General features: G+C 33.4%; 1 protein-coding gene across 4 annotated transcripts; it reads right to left on the bottom strand.

Moving 5' to 3' along the window:
* Positions 1 to 8,314: 8,314 nt before the first annotated feature.
* Positions 8,315 to 13,732, bottom strand: LOC115953060 (E3 ubiquitin-protein ligase RHF2A-like). 4 transcript variants are annotated; one of them, XM_031070539.1, is made up of 10 exons: positions 13,584 to 13,732; positions 13,330 to 13,440; positions 12,031 to 12,168; positions 11,785 to 11,831; positions 10,599 to 10,661; positions 10,400 to 10,508; positions 9,911 to 10,290; positions 9,676 to 9,783; positions 9,207 to 9,574; positions 8,315 to 8,661 (listed from the first exon to the last, which is right to left on the bottom strand). In XM_031070539.1, the coding sequence occupies exons 2-9, from the start codon at positions 13,333 to 13,335 to the stop codon at positions 9,262 to 9,264; spliced, it is 1,164 nt and encodes a 387-aa protein (XP_030926399.1). In that variant the 5' UTR covers positions 13,336 to 13,440; positions 13,584 to 13,732; the 3' UTR covers positions 8,315 to 8,661; positions 9,207 to 9,261. The 4 variants fall into 4 exon arrangements, with proteins under 4 accessions (XP_030926399.1, XP_030926397.1, XP_030926398.1 ...); XM_031070537.1 differs by having other exon boundaries at positions 8,336 to 8,649; positions 13,584 to 13,731; XM_031070538.1 differs by having other exon boundaries at positions 8,336 to 8,649; positions 13,590 to 13,731.
* Positions 13,733 to 18,323: the final 4,591 nt, after the last annotated feature.

The following is an 18,323-nucleotide window of genomic DNA, read 5'->3' as shown; positions in this document are numbered from 1 at the left end:
GCATATCTTTGATATATATATATGATGATGTATATTCTTTTTCACTTATTTCTACATGTGTTGTTTCTTTTCTATCTTTATACACATGTTTTTTATACTTGTATGCAATCTATTATTTCTGTTTTACACTAAGATGCCTTGATGAGTTTTGTTTAAAGTGTTTCAGAAATACAAGTTGTCAAAGTCTACTTACCATAAACTCTCTTCTTGCAAAATTTTTTAAGAGTTTGTGTTAGGATAGATTTTATTGTATTCAACAAGTAAATATGATTTGAGTGATTTATGACTTCTCTCATATGTTTATTTGTTTGTTGTGGTTTTGTCACAGATTGCCAAAAGAGGAGATTATTAGGATATATGTGTTTCACATGTTAAGAACATATGTCATGATTTTATGTAATTGGCTAATCCTTTGACAAAACGCATTTTACTTGTAATTGGGTAGATCTAGGATGTGTTCAAATACTTCACGAAACAAGGTTTCAAGATCAAGTGTTGAAGTCATCAAGTCTGTCCAAGAAACAAGTGAATAAGTGCTGAGTTTTTAAAGCTCAATAGCTACTCGACACCTCTCGACAGCTAGGCTATCTATCAAGCCTCTTAAGGTGTTTCTTATCGCAATCTCAACACCTTCTCGATAGCTGGTTGATCGATCGAGAAAGTTCATGTCCCCTTGATAGCTTCTCGACACCTGGTGGATCGATCGAGCCTCATCTCTTGTGTCTGATGTTTTAATCCTCGACACTTGGCTCGACACCTGCTTGACACCTTATCTGTTGAGCTTTACGAATTTCAGATTTTTAGATCTGATTTTCAGCCCACGCTGACATGTATGTATAGGGTTTCTTTTCTTACAACCCTAGTTATATAAGACTTATTTTAGAGGCCATCACATATGAGAATACAAGGAGAACATATGCAAAAGGTGATTGATGCCTTATTCTCTCTAAAAGAAACTACTGCGTCTTTGCGCCTTAGGGTTTTGTAACCATGTGCTTTTTGATCTTCATTGTTGATAAAGTGAAGAACTTTGCAGCCAACATTCTTCTTTCTCAAGTTGGTGAGTGAGTCACGTACTGGGATTCGTGCATCATTGGTTAGTCATGTACTAGGATTTATGCAACAAAAATGGTGGCGTTCATATATTGAAGAGTGCGATAGAAGGTTTCTGCTGTGAGTTCATTTACAGGGATTGTAGAGTCTAGGAACAAAGGTTTTGTATTAGATCTGAAACTTCTCTTTACTATAGTGGATTACTTTTCGGGAAGATTTCTCCCCAAGTTTTTTACTGTGAAACTAGTTTGTTTCATTGGTTTTCTTGGGTCATCATATCTTGTCTTATTTATTTTTCCACTGCATGATTTTGACACGATATTGATGTTTGTTTGTTTTAACAAGTTTTATTTATAATAAATCTAATTAATAACTTGGGTTTAAAACTTGTTAATTCTATCAATTGGGGTCTAAATTTCCCAACATGTAATATAAAATAAATAATGATATATAGGGCATATTATAAATGTTACATAAAATACATAAAGTAATTTTTGGTGACGCAAATTGCTTTTTTTTTTTTTCTTCTTTTTTCGGGAAGTGAATGTTCTTACAAATCAATGGCTATAAAAGAAAAAAAAAATTCCTCTTTTCATTTATTTTCTTCTCTAATTTTTTTCCCTTTCTTTTTTCTCTTTACTCCCCCTCGTTTTTGTCAAACATAGTGTAATTTTCTATACCATTGGCTAGAAGAGAAGAGGGCGAGTCCCTCAATGTTGGGGGGGGGGGGGTACTAATGAGTAAAGAAATGGTGCTGCTAAGAAACCTTTAGTACCAACTAGAACAAACTTGCTAAAATTTGGAGGAAATTAGAAGATTTAATAAGAAATCCTTTTTCAGTGTTTAAAAATTGAATAAATTACTTTGTTGGTAGGACATGTAGAAGAACATGACAAATTTTCGATTGTTTGGTGTGGAGGAAAACACTTTTTGTGATCAATAGAACAAAAGAAATTTTCCACTTTTTGATGTGAGCCAAATAACCAAAAAAAAAAACTTTTTTTTTTAAAGTAGTTAGGAAAACAAATCAATTTTCCAAAAAATGATTTATGTTGAAACAAACTAAGCATGATGAAATTTGTCCAAGTTTCTCATACAAAATTGAACACTTTGAGTGACCTAAGTATCTCATAAGTTTAATTATGCTTGCCAAGAATTAAATGTGAGAATGACATATTTCATATATTTATATCACAATTTAGTGAGGTAGCAAGTTTGTTAAGAACACAATAATACTTCAGGTGTTCATAAGGGATAGAGTCTCATCTTGAATAGAAAAGAAGAGAAAACTAAGACCTTATAAAGGATTAGGGTTTAGTGTAAAAATGTGTGAGAGAGAAATCAAATTCTTTTTTATGTGAGGATTAGGATAAGGGGATCTAGGACATGGCAAAGTTGGGTGATGCTAGGGCAGCAAGGATATGGAGGGTTTGAGATGGTTTCTTGAAAGGAAATTGGCTTAGGATGTCTAGAGATGCAACTAGAGTTTTGGGATTGTGAGGTAAGGATGGTTGATAATGGATTATGAATGGAACCTTGGATGTGATTAGATGAAGGAAATGAAAGTGTATGTGACTTATTCAAGAGAGTCTTCTCCAATTGATACTTTTTCAAGGGAGTCTCTTCCTCCAAGAACAAGACTATTAAAGTCTATCAGATATTAGCTATGATATATTCTATATTGAATATGCTTAAATAGATGCAGAAAAGAGAAGCATAAAATAGGAATACAAGAACACCAAGGTTACGTGGTTCAGCCTTACGGCCTATGTCCATGGAGGAAACCCTTAAAAATTACATCTTTATTATATAAGAGTGTAGTATAAAACCTGTGTTATAATGAACCATAACATGGTTATATACAGTAGACTAAACCCTAAACTAATAGACTTCTAATAAAAGTAGAAGATTTGGCCTGCACACAAAGTAGAATTAAGCTTGGGCCTATATTAATGGGTTAATATATTTCTAATACCCTCTATCAAACTCAAGATGGAAACTTGATGAAACATTGAGATTTGATAAGGTTGAGAAGATCCCTTAAATGAAGTTTGGCTCTATGACAGTGGTTTGAGGAAGGCAATGGTTTTGCAGTGTTGATACGACCTCTAACAGTGGCTTGACCATAATAGAGGTTGCTTGAATAGATGTGGAAGAGGGAAACATAAAATAGGAACACAAGAACACCAAGGTTACATGATTCAGCCTTATGGCCTACGTTCATGGAAGAAACCCTTAAGGTCTACATTTTTATTATATAAGAGTGCAGTACAAAACCTGTGTTATAATGAACCATAACATGATTATATATAGTAAACTAAACCCTAAACTAATAAACTTCTTGTATAAGTAGAAGACTTGGCTTGCACACAAAGTAGAATTAGGCTTAGACCTATACTAATGGGCTAATATATCTCTAACAAAGTCTAAGCACACAAAATGCGCAATCATGTTCAGTAATGGGAATGTGATCACAATCAACTATTTATATAACCATAACCTTCATCTCATTGCCTCACATGACCCCATAGGGTTGGTTCTCTAATTATAGGAATTCAAGATGTGATTAACTTGCTAGGGTCTAACTAACTAACTAAACTAACCAACTCTATCTTATCTTCTAACAACTAATTTGTAATTTTGTAAGTAACAATCCTAATTATATACAAATCTTGAATTCACATTCAACTGAGCCTTTGATCTTCATGTGCATGGGAGTAAGAGGCAGCTACCATGTAAATTTCACCCAAATCCAATAAGAGAGTGTTGATTTGTACTTGATGAAGAAAACAAGTGCTAAATTACATGCTTTGATTGACGTTCAAAATTCTGAGTTCTAACCTAAAGTGTTGTTGAGAACTTTGGTCCATAACTCAATTCTTCCAAGTTCCTCTCTCATTTCTCAAAATAGGTTTTGTTCCTATCAAAGTTGTGATTGGTTAATGAAAGCTGATGATAGTAGTCGACCTACATTCTCACCAATCATAACCTACCACCTTATCAAATTGTAAACATATTTAGAATATGTTATATGTTCCTAGCATTACTCTAACAAAATGATGAAATTGGAATGTAGAATGTGAAGTCTAACTATCAAAGAACATTCACACTAGGCTAGGTAAAGGGCTTTTTAGCAAAAAAAAAAAAACCCAAAATTTGACATATCAATTTGCTTTTTCTAATAGTTGATGTGGCATGACTATTATAAGGTTTTTATTAGTGGAATAATGATGTGGTTTAATTTGAATCATTTATTATAAAATTGAAATATTAAGATTAATAAAATTTTATGTGGAAAAGAGTTCCCTAATAATTAGTGGCAGACCTAGGATATTAATCCGGGGGGCAAGGTTAAAAGACACGATTATGAGCAAATTTAATTCTAAAAATACTAATGAATATAACAACAAAATAAATAAAAAACTAATAAAAATGTAATGGACATACAAAATATAATATAAATGACAAAAAAAATTTTCAAGCATAGACATCCAAGAATGTATTTCATATCATTAAAATAAATATATTGTCTATTTGTTTAAGGTAATTTTTAAAACCTCACTTATTTTTAGATAAAACACATTAAAACATTACTCTAAAACTAAGCCAAATACACCACAAATTTAAGCAATCCATATATAAAAATTGCACACATCCAATCCCTCTGCGTTGAGGCGGATCACCTCTGTCATTCCCTCCCCTCCAAGTCCCATTGGAAATGGAAATGGTACAATTGATATTGTATCAAATCTTTGGGTTATCTTCTTAAAAGGAAAAAAAAAAAAAAAACTTTGGGTTATCTCAAGAAATTTTTAATTTCATGAATTTTCATTTGGAATCATTACCATTAGACTACTTTTATTGTTGTAATAAATTAGAATCCACTTAGAAATAGAGCATATCTCTTTAACTGCTATCTATTACAAATGTGTGGTGATGATTATTTCAATCCATTCTTATTATCTAATAATAATAATGGATTGAAATAATCAACCAGACACTTGTAATTTTTTTGAAAATTTCAAGTGATAATATTGTAGCTTTGTGAAAAGAGCTAAAAAGAAATTCAATCATTCTCATAGTAGCTTTGTGAAAAGAGCTAAAAAGAAATTCAATCATTCTCATAGCATATGTGAGAGAGTGGAGAAAAAGAGTCTGGAGATAAAAGAGAGAACACAAGGTTTACGTGGTTCAGCTTAACAACCTACGTTCACATAGAGAAAGTCTTGATAGCTATATCTTTACTATAATCTCAATTCACTCGATTACAATGAAACCTTAGTAGGGTTTATATAGGGAAAGAGAGCTAGAGTTAAGCATACACGGACTTATAATATCTTTGAGCCTCTTGAGCTTACACACTTAAACCTAGTTCCTCTAACACCATATACATATGGATTTTGTTTTGATGGGTCAGGAGGCAATTATCCCCTCCCCCCTACTCCGTCATTGCTAATAATTCTAGAAACATCTTTGATGATGCTGAAAAAATCACCAGTGAGCCACATGGTTCCAACACACTCGATACCAGACCTGCCCAACACAGAAAAAGACCTTACAGAGAGTACCGGTGTGGTACCGACCAAAGACCCTCCGAAGGTTAAGTCAGAAGAGAACTCCAACAATGTTAGAGAGTATAAGCTTTAGAGAAATTGTGCGTACCTTTTTCTTGAGGGTCTTTTGGTTTTTATAGTCGTGTAGGGCCAGACTTCTTTGCTTGCGGAACAAGTCTTTTCCTTATGGGGAAGATACTCATTAATGCGTGTATATTCTAGAATTCTACCCATGTTGATACTCTATAAATCAGGGCTAATCGTGTATCGCAAGTATTTTCCATTTAAGGTTCCTTGGAGACCACATAATAATGGGCTGGATGCCATGTGGCCGTTCGTTCTGTACATGCCACGTCTGTTCGTGCCACCTTCGTCCAGATAGCTCCGTCATGCATAATTTTTCTTCTTCAATCTTGAATCCTTGTTCTAATACTGAATTACTCACCAATTTTTAGTTAGAAATTCGCTTTAATTTGAAACCAAAATTTTAGCTTATCTAATAGATAGGGGTGACAAGCTTTAGAGAGTAGTGGCAAGCAACCATTGAATCAAAAATTGTTAAAAATATATATATTTTCAAAGTTAAAATTAAAAAAAGGTAAAAGGTAGAAACTTTTTGTGAGTGAATTTGGGGGTATTGCACGATCCAAATCCGTTGTACACACAGCTTAGGATGCTTTTTAAGTCTTGTCCTATGTGTGACTAGAGAAGCTGGGATCTTTAACCCTTTTTTTTTTTTTTGGAGACTTGAAACTTGAGAGTACAGAGTACTTTTAACGAAAATAAAATTTTACCATATGAGCACAAAAAATGGGACGTACGAAACATGTGCATCTTATTCCAACCTGAGCATAGTATCTCGAATTCACAAAATAAGGATTATGAGCTCGTTGCTTCAGAAATCACAAGCTACAACCATAAACGCCACCAAGATAGTGTCCGATGTCTCCCCTATCATACTGTTAGACACGACAATGGGGGACAAAAAAATCCTTGGATTCTATGGTTGGAGACAGCCACACCATGTTGCGGAGCCAGAAAATTTTCTCGGAAGGCTGGTCAATATATTTTTGTGTAATTTTTATATTTATTATCACATATAAAAGAAGAATAATGGAAAGCTTCAAAAGTTAGGAGGGCCATGGGCCAATAATGGAAAGTTTCAAAAGTTAGGAGGGTCATGGTCCCCTTGGCCCATGGCCCTCCTTGCACCTATGGCCACACTTGCATGTTTTTAAGAAATATTATGTCTACAACATTTTTATGATACTTTCACAATAAATTTATGTGGCAAATTATTATTTGTGGGTAAGAAAGTAAATTAAATGATAGGTTCAAACAAAAACTAGTAACAACCTCTCACCTAATAACTAATAACATTCAATCATTTTTCGCCTCATGTCCATATTCTTAATGTTATTTAAGAGTGTGTTATGTGTAATATAACTTGCTTCACGCTCCCTTAAAAGTTACCATGACTTTTGAGTTGAGTTGTGGTGTGCTTTTATATTGAACTCCTTTCCATTTCCCCTATGTGTGTGTTTGTTTCTCAAAAAAAAAAAAAAAAAATATTATATGGTAAGAGGATTTAAAAGAAAAGAAAAGAATCATATATGTTCCTCACATTATTTGCAAATTGAATTGGACACAGCCACACCTGCATACAAAGGATTTGTATTCGCATGCATGTAGTAAAACCATGCAGGCTATTTTTTGCCCTCATGCCTACTTTTCTAAAACCTTATGGCATAAAAGGTTCCTGGGTTTCCTGCAAGAACATTATGTTCCGATGCATTTGATCCTTCACCTTCTCCTGTAATTTAATCAATGATCAGTAGCTCTTTGATATGAGTTCAGACAATAATGGCTGCCGAGGAATTTAAGAAGGGGATGGGTTACCCCCACCGTGTACCCCATGAACAGGAAGGAAGAAAAGGATAAGAATAGGAAAGAATGAGTAATATCCTCTTTTTTTAATTTTTTAATTGTGATATTTTTTTTAACAATTCAATAATTAATTACAATGGGAAAGAAGAGATTTGGATCTAGACATCACAGAAAGTACTAATCTGGATTTCGTTATTTATCTATTTTATTTTTATTTTTATTTTTTGAGAGTGTAGCATTGTTATATCACATATGCAAATTAAATAGCCTAATTCTTGCCTATAATTATAGGTTCCTTAAGATTTGTTTGAATACGGCTTATTGTTGAAAACTGAAAACACTGTAACAAAATAATTTTTAAATGTATAAATAGTGCTGTGGACCCAGTTTTAAAGTTTTTTTTTGGCTGAAAAAAATACATGCGGATCTCGTGAGCAGTACACAAAACCCACTGTTTTTTAGCAACATGCAAGGACGCACGAAAAACGTGCGTTCCAAACGCACACTTAGTTTGGCTCCAACTTAAAAGGTTAGCTTATTTTACAATTTAGCTTATTTTTATTACTATTCATGGCCTTACTGCACTTTTTGATACTATTCATAAGTCTTATTGTACTATTTCAGCTAACTTTTACTTTTATTTACAATACTTTCAACAAAAATTTTTTAGTTTCAACAAAATAAATGAATCCCAAATAGACCCTTAATATATAAGCAAATTTAGAATTTTCAAAAACCATGCATAATCAGATGCTTAAGAGAAACTGTACTTTGTAAGACAGAGCCATTGTGTAATGACTCCAAAAAAAATCTAATACAGATTAGAGAATACACAATTCAAGTTCATTAAGTTTTGACACAAGTTTCCCGCATGAAATATTAATATTAAATATAAATATTAGTGCCAAAATCCACCTAACCATCCGGTCACAGTTAAATATATATCCCGCACCAAATCTGGGTCATAATGTCATCATATTTATAAACAGATTTACATAAAAATACCCATTTTATAAGTCTCTTTCTAGATGGAAGTTCTTTCTCAGACTTCATCTCCCTTATTTGGGTTCAAACCATAATCACCATGACTCATCCTATGGCCTATATTGCAAAGCATCTTGTCCCCAGCATGTCATGTTTGGAGAAAGAGGTTAACCTGAAATCCAAGCTAAACTTAGATTAAAGTTTAAATAAGGAGTAAAGATTAGGATAAAGTACACTGAAAATATTCCAAAACTTTCAAACTCCAAAACAGTTTGTTGGCAATAGGCACCAGACAAAGTTCTGTAATAACTGTGTCAATGACACCTATTGCCAGTTCGCTGTCATGACATCTTAAGAACAACTGATGAAATTGACAAAGAATGTGTGTATTACTAATACTTGAAAGGGGTCCAAAAGAATTATAAAAAAGAGTAGCTATGTTCTTGCACATTCTTTCTCTTGCCTTTCTTTTTTTTTTTTTTTTTTTTTTTTCTGGGAGGGGGCATAGGCAAACAGATTCACACAACACATGGAGCCATGCCGGCAGACCCTCAATTCAAAGAACTTCATTCTGAACAACAGATGCCCTCTAATGAGAAATAATAGTGTCAGAAACATGTGTAATATGCTGCCATTGGTAATGAAGCAGGGTGGCTTAATCAGAGGTCTCCCATAACTGGATTTATAAATTAAAAACTGAAAAAGATAATCACCAGCATCAGGACTCACCTTCAAATATGAAATGCTGAGGATAGATGCACCTGCTGAAACAATGTTCATCAACTTAACCTGAAGCTGAACTTGCAGCGCAAGAAGCAGGTTGATTGCTGTCATTCAAAGGGCTTTCTCCATGAGTCTCTGCAATGTTCTGGTTGTTCTGCTCCGTAACAGAAAAATCGCCTACATGATTTGCTACAGAGGCTGGGTTGGCACTACTATTTTCTCTGGTCTCAAGGCGTTCCATCATATGAGATACACCAGCAATTCCTGCATTCACTTCTCTCGGAACATCAGAGCCAATATCCGTCATGGAAGTGTTACGAGAGAAAAGCCTCTCCTTCCACCCTCTGGTACTCTTTGAAATTGACTCTTTGTATCTAAGATACCAGTACAACAAGCATTATTGATAAATAAGCAGAGGAAAAAGCATACTAAAATTGTCAATCCAAAAGAAGAGTCTTCATTTTTGAAATTATACCTCATTGACATAGCATTAAATCTAGATTTCAGAGACTCTGAAAATGACTGAAGATCTGACGGTCCTGCTCCATCTTGATTTGGTGGTGAGGAATGTAGAGCAGGGCTCCTACAAACAGATAAAAACTTCTAAACATATAGATACACTGCATATGACTGCATATAGGAAATTCATTCCCACATTTGGGGGGAGGAGAGTTGTGACAATTATTTAAGGATATAGAATAATAGACTACCGATTACTAAAGGAAATTCCTTGACGATTTGTAGGCAGGAAAGTAGGTCCAGATGCTGGTGAAGAAACATGATCAGTATGAACTGAAGGAAAATGTGGGACCTGCTGTGATGGTTCATCCCCACCAGATGCAAGCGGGGTCGATGGACTAGCTACACTAATTGCAACTGGCTCATTGTCCCCTCCAGAGGCAGAAACGGGACCGGGAGGTCCACCAGGATGAGTGGAGAATACCAAAAAGTGTGGTCGACCATGGGCAGATGATCGACCTCTGTGACCATCCCTCCTACCAATGTGGTGGGCCCTTCCCATTGCAGCAGCAGCTGCCAAGTGCTGGATTATACGCTCTTCAAGGTCAGCATCATTAGCACCTACCGGTAACTGCATTACAAATCAAGCAGTAACATAAGAATAACCTGGTGCACAAATATTGAACATGTTAATAACAAATGAAGTAAAACAAATTTCCAAGTAATGAAAGAAAACAGACATGCTGCAATTCAAAAGCACCAAGGGTGGGATGATGAAATATAGTGGCATTTCTTGGTGGAGTAACCCTAAAGCTCCTCTCTCGTTCCACTGCCTCAAGCAATTCTTGACTGCCACAATATACAGATAAGACAACCATATGAAAATAATTACAAGAAATTGTTATGAGTAATGCCAAAAACTAAAAAAACCAAACACACCTGGTAGAATCCTTTAGGCTAATAGGTTGCCAACACATGGGACACTGGGAGCTTCTCTGGCACCTAAAATTAAAACCTGGTGAATTAGATCCCAATTCTATTCTTCCTCAACAAATTATATCTTAATTACAAATAGATATAATTCATCATATGCCATAATAAAATAAAATGTTTCATACACATACATCCTATTATAATAAACAGTATGATATGATTTATTTGGAATTAAGGCTGAGTTGAGTTTTTATGATTTGTGTAGCATTACAACCAATCAATCTAAGCAACCAACCTGCCAAAAAAATAGAAAGAAAAAGTGTGATCCCCAGCCATATTGTCATAATTCAGAAAGCAAAAATGGTAAATAAAGAAAAAAAAAATCTGTCCATCCTAGGTGTTTCAAGTACCACTTTTTCCCAAAAACAAAATAAGTCTAAATCCTTGAACCAATAAGTTTGATTGCATTAGAGACTTTTTTTTTTAAAAAAAAAAATTGATCATTACATACCAATGGATCTTGAACTCATGAACTCACCCTCCACCTTGTTCTTCCTAGGAGAGAAGATGACATTTAAGTTATTGCTCATTGGCATTTCCATTTGAGCGGATTTGATAATACCCACCACCTGAACCAACCTTGTTGGGTGAAAGAAAAGCTAAACCAATGTCACCAATGGGCTGGACAAAACAGTTCGTGGGTCACCCATGGGTGGGTGGTTGGACCTGGTCGAGTTATCGGATTTGGGATGCATCAATTGGTCCATACCAAAAACAATTGGCCCAAACTTAGAATCCTTCTAAAAGCCCAATTTGATTTGATGCATAACAAAAATGCATGAACAAACCAAGCTAACCACCTAAGCTAGGAATCAACCAAACCATTTCCACATTTCCCCATTTAACAAAAACAGTTAATCACCATGAGTTCATGATGCGTCAACACCAAGTAAATGATTTCAAAAGATTGAAGCAATGAGTAGAACATGTGTGTCTCTGAGAGAGAGATCTCAAACAAATGCTATTCCATTGATTTTTTCAACAATATAAGTATTCAACAACATATATACATGAATTAAAAAATAAAGGATTCGTACTTATCAAATAAAGGAAGGAGAGAATGATTAATGTCAAAAAGAAAGGTCATACAACACTTCAAAATTTGAAAAATGAAATGAATTATAATTTATACCATTCAAGGATGCACTGGAGGTGAAATTCATGCTTGCAAGTAGTCACCTGCAAGGCAAGAGAGGATAAAATTAAAGGAAATTGCTGCAACATAAAAAAATGAAAATGATGAAAAACTTTTTGCAAGGGGAAAAAGGGAGGAGGAGGAAAGGGGGCGGAGAGTGCTATAAGTGATAAATTATTAAATGGTTCATAATTGATAAACTTTTTATTTTTATTTTTGTAGATATATTATTAAACTTATTACCGTTGATGGATCACTTTCAGAAAAATCCTCAAGGCATATGCTGCAAGCATCGTCACAGGCTGGTTGTATTCCCCCTTCCACAAAGGCTGCAGCTGATGTCAAATGACTTTCAGGCTTTGGCTCCTCCATCTCCGGAACCTTTTAAACATAAGACCCCCATACTTTAGAACAAATCCTAAGTCATACAATAATATTTCTGTGCATCTCATTCAAGATATGCATCGTATTAAAACTCTAGAAGAAAAGGCAATCTACATTAGAAGCAATCTACATTAGGGAATGTTACCATATCAGTTCTTGAAAATGAAAACTAGAACCCCATTACAGACAAAAATTACTAACAAATCAAATTGCCGGAAAACTAACTACCATTCCCAACATGAATCTTTTCCCAAGAATTTCAACTTGATGGAAGTAAGGAATCTTATTAAAGACTTCTACATATGTCATGTAATTCCAAGAGAGAAGAGAACATTACATACTTCTTTCAGCTCTGCCAGCTGATCAATTTTTCCCACTAAATAATTCTAATACTAAAACCGATTTTTTTTTTTTTTTTTTTTTTTTTTTTTTTTTTTTTTTTTTTTTTTTTTGTTCTGCTTTCCTTATCCAACCTAACTCTAGTTGTCTTCAACATTTGTTGTTTAATATAAATTTAAGAATCACACGGCATCACATCAAAGACTATCAATTTTCCTTTATAAATTTGATAAAACTACATGAAAATTTTAGTTGCATTATTCTTTGTGCCAACCAGCAGAAAACAGCTGCCAACAGCCTTATGCCTTAGCGGCACTGCCCAGTTCTCCTCATGTGGGAGAACTTGGGTTTGAATCCCCCTTCCCAACTTCTTATTAGCGCACACACAAAAAAGGGCAAGAAAACAGCTTATAGCTATTTTGGGTTCATTTTTGATTGATAAGTTACACACCCAACGGGTTTTGAACCTACAACTATACCCGGAAGTACAATTTGAGCCACAGCTCATTGGCAGCTAATTGGGTTTCATACAAAAAAAATTAAAAATTAAAAACCTGAGGATCATCACTATTTTCACAAAGGAAAAAGAGTTATATCAATACCCTCTATTACATATTTTACAAATTTTACGAAGGAACAAATTTGGCTTAAGACATACATACATAGAGGAACAAAGAGATATCTATAATGAAAACCCAGATGGGAAATGGATCATCAACATAAGAGATACAGTTCCATGAAACCAATATGAGATTTTTTAACAAAAAGACAGAATTTTTATTGAATTTGCGTTTTAAAAAGACAAGAAAAAGGGTTTACCTCCATCAAGGAATTGGAAAAGGTCCAGAAAAAAAAGGGTCAAGTATTTATAGGAACGCCCATAAAACAAGGATCAAGCTGTGAAATCACCAACCCAATCCAGAAGCAATGCTAGAGATCCATACAAAGAAATAAAAATCCAAGAATTCAGTGATGATTATGATAGAAGAAGAGGATGAGAGAGAGTAAGAGAGAGAATGATAATGGAAAAGAAAGAATAAGACTTTTTGTGAGTATTGTCTCTAGTTTCTTACCTTTACCTTTAATTATGGGTTTGTTTGTTGCTCTTTGGTTTTTGTTTATGTGTTGGAAAACAAACCCACCATCCTCTCACCCAACAGCATCTGAGACTCTCCAGAGCCAGAGGGGCCTCTATCTCAATAAAGTCTCATCTTTCGTTTTTAATTATTGGGATCTTATCTCATGTGATGTGATAAAGCATATTCTCATTTTCAGACCCACAGCATGTATTCTATTGTATTCATTTATTTCTCTAGTTTCTCTCTTATGGTTTTTTTTATACTTATTTTTTGTGAGTATTATTGATTGGTTATCATAAGCAACATAATTTTACATGAGTGTCCAAAAATAAGAATGTAGATATTTCTTCTTTTACTAGTTTCAGGATAAATAATAAAATATGATCATCAAAATCAACAAATATGTTTGAATATTCGTGTGATATACTAAAGATACACCTTATTGCCCACTTTTATATGAGGCATTCCGGATTCCTATTATACAGTTTTATATATTTTCTTTGAGACTTTTTTGGTTAATGCTCAATAATGAATAATTCTACCACCACCCATTTGGGGCAAGGTGGTACCTTCCCTTGCCATGAGGAGCTTGGAGTTTTTCTATGGGCTCGCTAGTTGGAGTCATGGGGAACGAGTTTTTGAGGTGAGGTTTAGCCCGTTTAGGTATTAGGATTTCTAATCTAACTTAAAAAATAAATGAATAATTCTTCTTACTTTTAATATAAAAAAAAACATTTATAGTATAAATTATATTGAAGTTGAATTTGAGATAAAGTTCAATTAAAAATTTAAATTAGTTTCTAATTGCACTTCAATTTTAGTATCGTTCTAATTATCCTATCATTTGATGCCAAAGCGTCTTTAAATTTTAAATGGACTTTAATTTTGATACCAACTGTCATTCCGTTCTTGCATATTTATAGATACATGAATTTATATTAAAAACATAAAAAAAAAAAAAAAAAAAATTCCTCAAAATTTTTGGAGTTCCCACACTTTGGTTCATGAATCTTACGAACAACTCAAATATAAGGGCATGTTTACTAGACTATATTAGTCACTGTAATGTAATAACTATTCTAAGGGTGACAATTCGTGTTCAAGTGTCAACTTGGTATCTTGTCAACTCATGAGTATTTGACTATATAGGCTAACATGTTTATCAAACATGTTAGGATTCCTTAACTCGAGTATGACACATTTATTAAATAAGTTAGTAGTATTGACCCGTTTGTCAAAGCAAAAAAAAAAAAAAAAACTAATTTAAGTATTAATTCAATTGATCTGAATTAGGAAAAACTAAGCAAATAGATTTTTTTAATATAAAATCCAAAACTAACAAAGCAATTGCATAAAAAATAATCATTCAAAATTAAAGTATATCTCAATATCACAAATAATCAATCACAATATGTCAAATAGAATAAAACACAATAGTTAATGCTAGATCCCAACAATCAATTTAAGGAAAATAGATAAAGGTAAAGGTAAAAGTCAATAACGACGAGGATTAGGATTTTGAATGATAAGGAGAAGTGAAGGACGAAGATGACGGCAACTTGGCACCATGTTGATAGAAAGGCTAAGAAAATAAGGCGAGATTGATGTATGAGAGTGAGAGGCAATCATGAGGCTTGGGAGAATGCAACTAGGAAAGAAAATAAGTCTATATACCTAGGGTTTTGAAAGGTATATTGGTAAAATGACATTTAGTTAAACGGGCCAGATAAGTTTTATGAGTTAAACACAAACCCAACACGTTTAAGTCAACCTAAATATGATATGACCCCTTAAGTCTCACCCATAACCTACTAACTTCATGTCATGCTGTGAAATGTTTGCGAGTCATGTCGAATTTTGCCACCCCTAGCTATTCATATGGTTTAGCTAAAGTTTGGTTAAGTTTGTAATACAGGAAATAATCATTCCATATGAATAATTATTCTTTAAAGTGAGGAATGACTATGAATGTGTACAGTCCATTACTTACTAGTAATTATGGTTGTTCTTAATTATACCGTACATATGCACATGATTATAAGCTAGTGTTATGATATGTTTATTTTTTATATTGATGGTTAATATAAAATACATTACATATTATGTTTATGAAAATGTTATATCACCAATATAAACATATATTAAATATTTTTATGCATATGTTTATGCATTTCTCACAATTGTCTCCCTTTGGAGAAATCAAAAAGAGATTGCATGGCAAAATTTAAGTTTCTTCCATGCATAACATGGAAAAGTTTTTAAAAAAATATTTGTTTTGGATTATTGTATCCAACCACAGAAATATTTGCAGAAATAATGATGGGAATCAACAAGCATTTAAGGATTCATTGCATGTTCTAATTGGGCCTATTACTAGAGCATGATCCAAGAAGATCAAAGAAGCACTTAATGGGCTGATTCAAGAGATTTGGGCTAATTCTAACACAGGACATTCCAAGCTTGGCCCAAAAGAAGATGAAGGAGTAATAAATTTAATCCAAGCTATAGAGGGCTGATCTAGCTTGATCAGGCGTGATTTATGGTATGGATCAATGACTGATTGACTTTCAGCCTCCATATCAGTTAATAGACATTTTTCCTATTCTAGAGCTTCTAATTCCAGACCAAATCTACCTTAATTTTAGGCTTTTATTATTTAGAACGTTTTTTAGCTATTTTCCTATTTTGGATCTACTAATTTCAAACCAAATCAACTTTTATTTAGGGTTTTATTATTTAGTACATTTTTTTTAAAAATATTTTCAGTCATGACATATAAATAGCATGCACTCATTGTAATAGAGAGGAATTATTGAATAAAAATCAGAAAAGGTGAGGTTTTGCTCTTCTTTTGGTTTTTCAAGAACTGTGAACTTATCAAGGATTCTTCCTTGTGGCATTCAAACTTTATACCTTTGATTCGTGATTCAATTATAATCATTGGGTCAAGGTGTTATACTTTTACCTTTGGTTCGCGTTTCGATTATAAACGTTGGGTTAGGGTTTCTATCAAAATCTGAATTTTAGCTTTCTTGAGCAAGTATTTCAATATTTTTGTTGGGTCTCAAAGCGTGTCGATTGAGATTCGCATAAAATAATTCACTTCATTTATGTCATTTGTGCACAATTTCTCAACTTAGCCATCTTTTTAAATTCTTTTACAAATCTTGAATCCTAACTACAACGGACATTATCCGTCCTAGATTTTCGTAAAATAGCCCTATCTCATAACAAATGACTCAAAATGACATTTTACTTAAAAGTATCTAAGATTGAGTCAACCAAATCAATTTAGGTTGATTGGATAGAGCAAAGTCCAAAATCAGTAATTAAAGACCTGTAAACCTAGTTATAATAATTGTCAAATATTAATTGAATCATGAATCAATTTTATTGCACAACAATTATGTTTATGCAAATGTTTATTTATTTATTTTTATTTTTATCAAAGAGTTTATGGAAATGTTATATCACCAATATAAACATCTATAAATATATATATATATATATATATATATATAAAATAGAAAAGTTTATAAATATTTTTAGTAAAAACCTTCTTTATTCATTTTTTTAATGTTTTTAGAAAATTAGAGATACAGACAATTTTTTTTTTCTTTTTAAAAGAAGCCATAAATGTGGATTTCATGGTTAGCAGTTAAGAATCCTTTAAGTTTTATTAATGTTTTATACACTTGATGTAAATACTTTATTAAATTTAAGAAAATAACATATGTTAAATCATGTTACAAACATAATTTATGTGCATACACACACGTTATTCTTTGAATTTATATATGGTTAGAATAGTCTCAAAATTACGCAAACTTCGAAGATATAATGTTGAAAAATTGAATGATTTTTCTTCTATTACAACGGCAGCGTCACAAGGGTTGAACTGAAGAACATTGGAGTGGTTATAGAGTTAAGAAGAATCAAATGAATATTTTAAAGGCTTACACAGGTTGATATGCATCTTTATACATGCGTCTTTTCCAATGAGAAGACTAAACCATTAAAAACCCAATGGTATCACAACTTACTACTATAAACTTGTTCTTTTTAAAGAAGAGAGGAAACAATATCATCTGATATGGTATGTGTCTCCCTAACGCCGTATTGGTTGTAACAAGTGTTGCAATAGGCGTTGTCTCTGATATTTCTTTGTCAAAGCATACGCTCAGAAATGCATTCTGACCTAGATAAAATTCTCCCAAATGTGTGATCGCATACAAGGAGAAACGACTCATCAAGGAACAACCATCGCTTGTTCCTAACCATTAAGGAATTTGTAGGGCTTTACAATGGTTCATGTAGCTCAAACGTGATGCTTCTATTCCTGCTAGAATGATGATAAACCTAATTATTAGAAATTGCATTCCATGCAAAGCCATGTCTCCTATTTTCTTTGTGTCTTAGTTTTTGTTTTCTTGATACTTTTGTTCAATTTCCAAAGGACGTGTCCATACTCCCTCGGGTTTCTTAACCATGGAAATCAAAGTAGCCAATGCATTTACAAATTGATTCTGAGCGCCAATAGAGTGGCGTCTTTGATGATCGAACCACCAGCATTGGTGGTGGGAACGGTGTCTTTGGCCATCAAAACGACGACTTTGATTATCGAACCTTCGATGCTGGTAGTTGGAACGGTGTCTTCGATGACTGGACCGTCAACATCAGTCGTATTTACATCTAAAAAAAGGATGTAAATACTTCATTAAATGTAAAAAAATA

Source organism: Quercus lobata, chromosome 7 (assembly GCF_001633185.2).
Source record: "Quercus lobata isolate SW786 chromosome 7, ValleyOak3.0 Primary Assembly, whole genome shotgun sequence".
Taxonomy (NCBI): Eukaryota; Viridiplantae; Streptophyta; class Magnoliopsida; order Fagales; family Fagaceae; genus Quercus; species Quercus lobata.
Note: the sequence above shows the minus strand (reverse complement) of the source record. Positions and strands in the feature narration are given on the sequence as shown.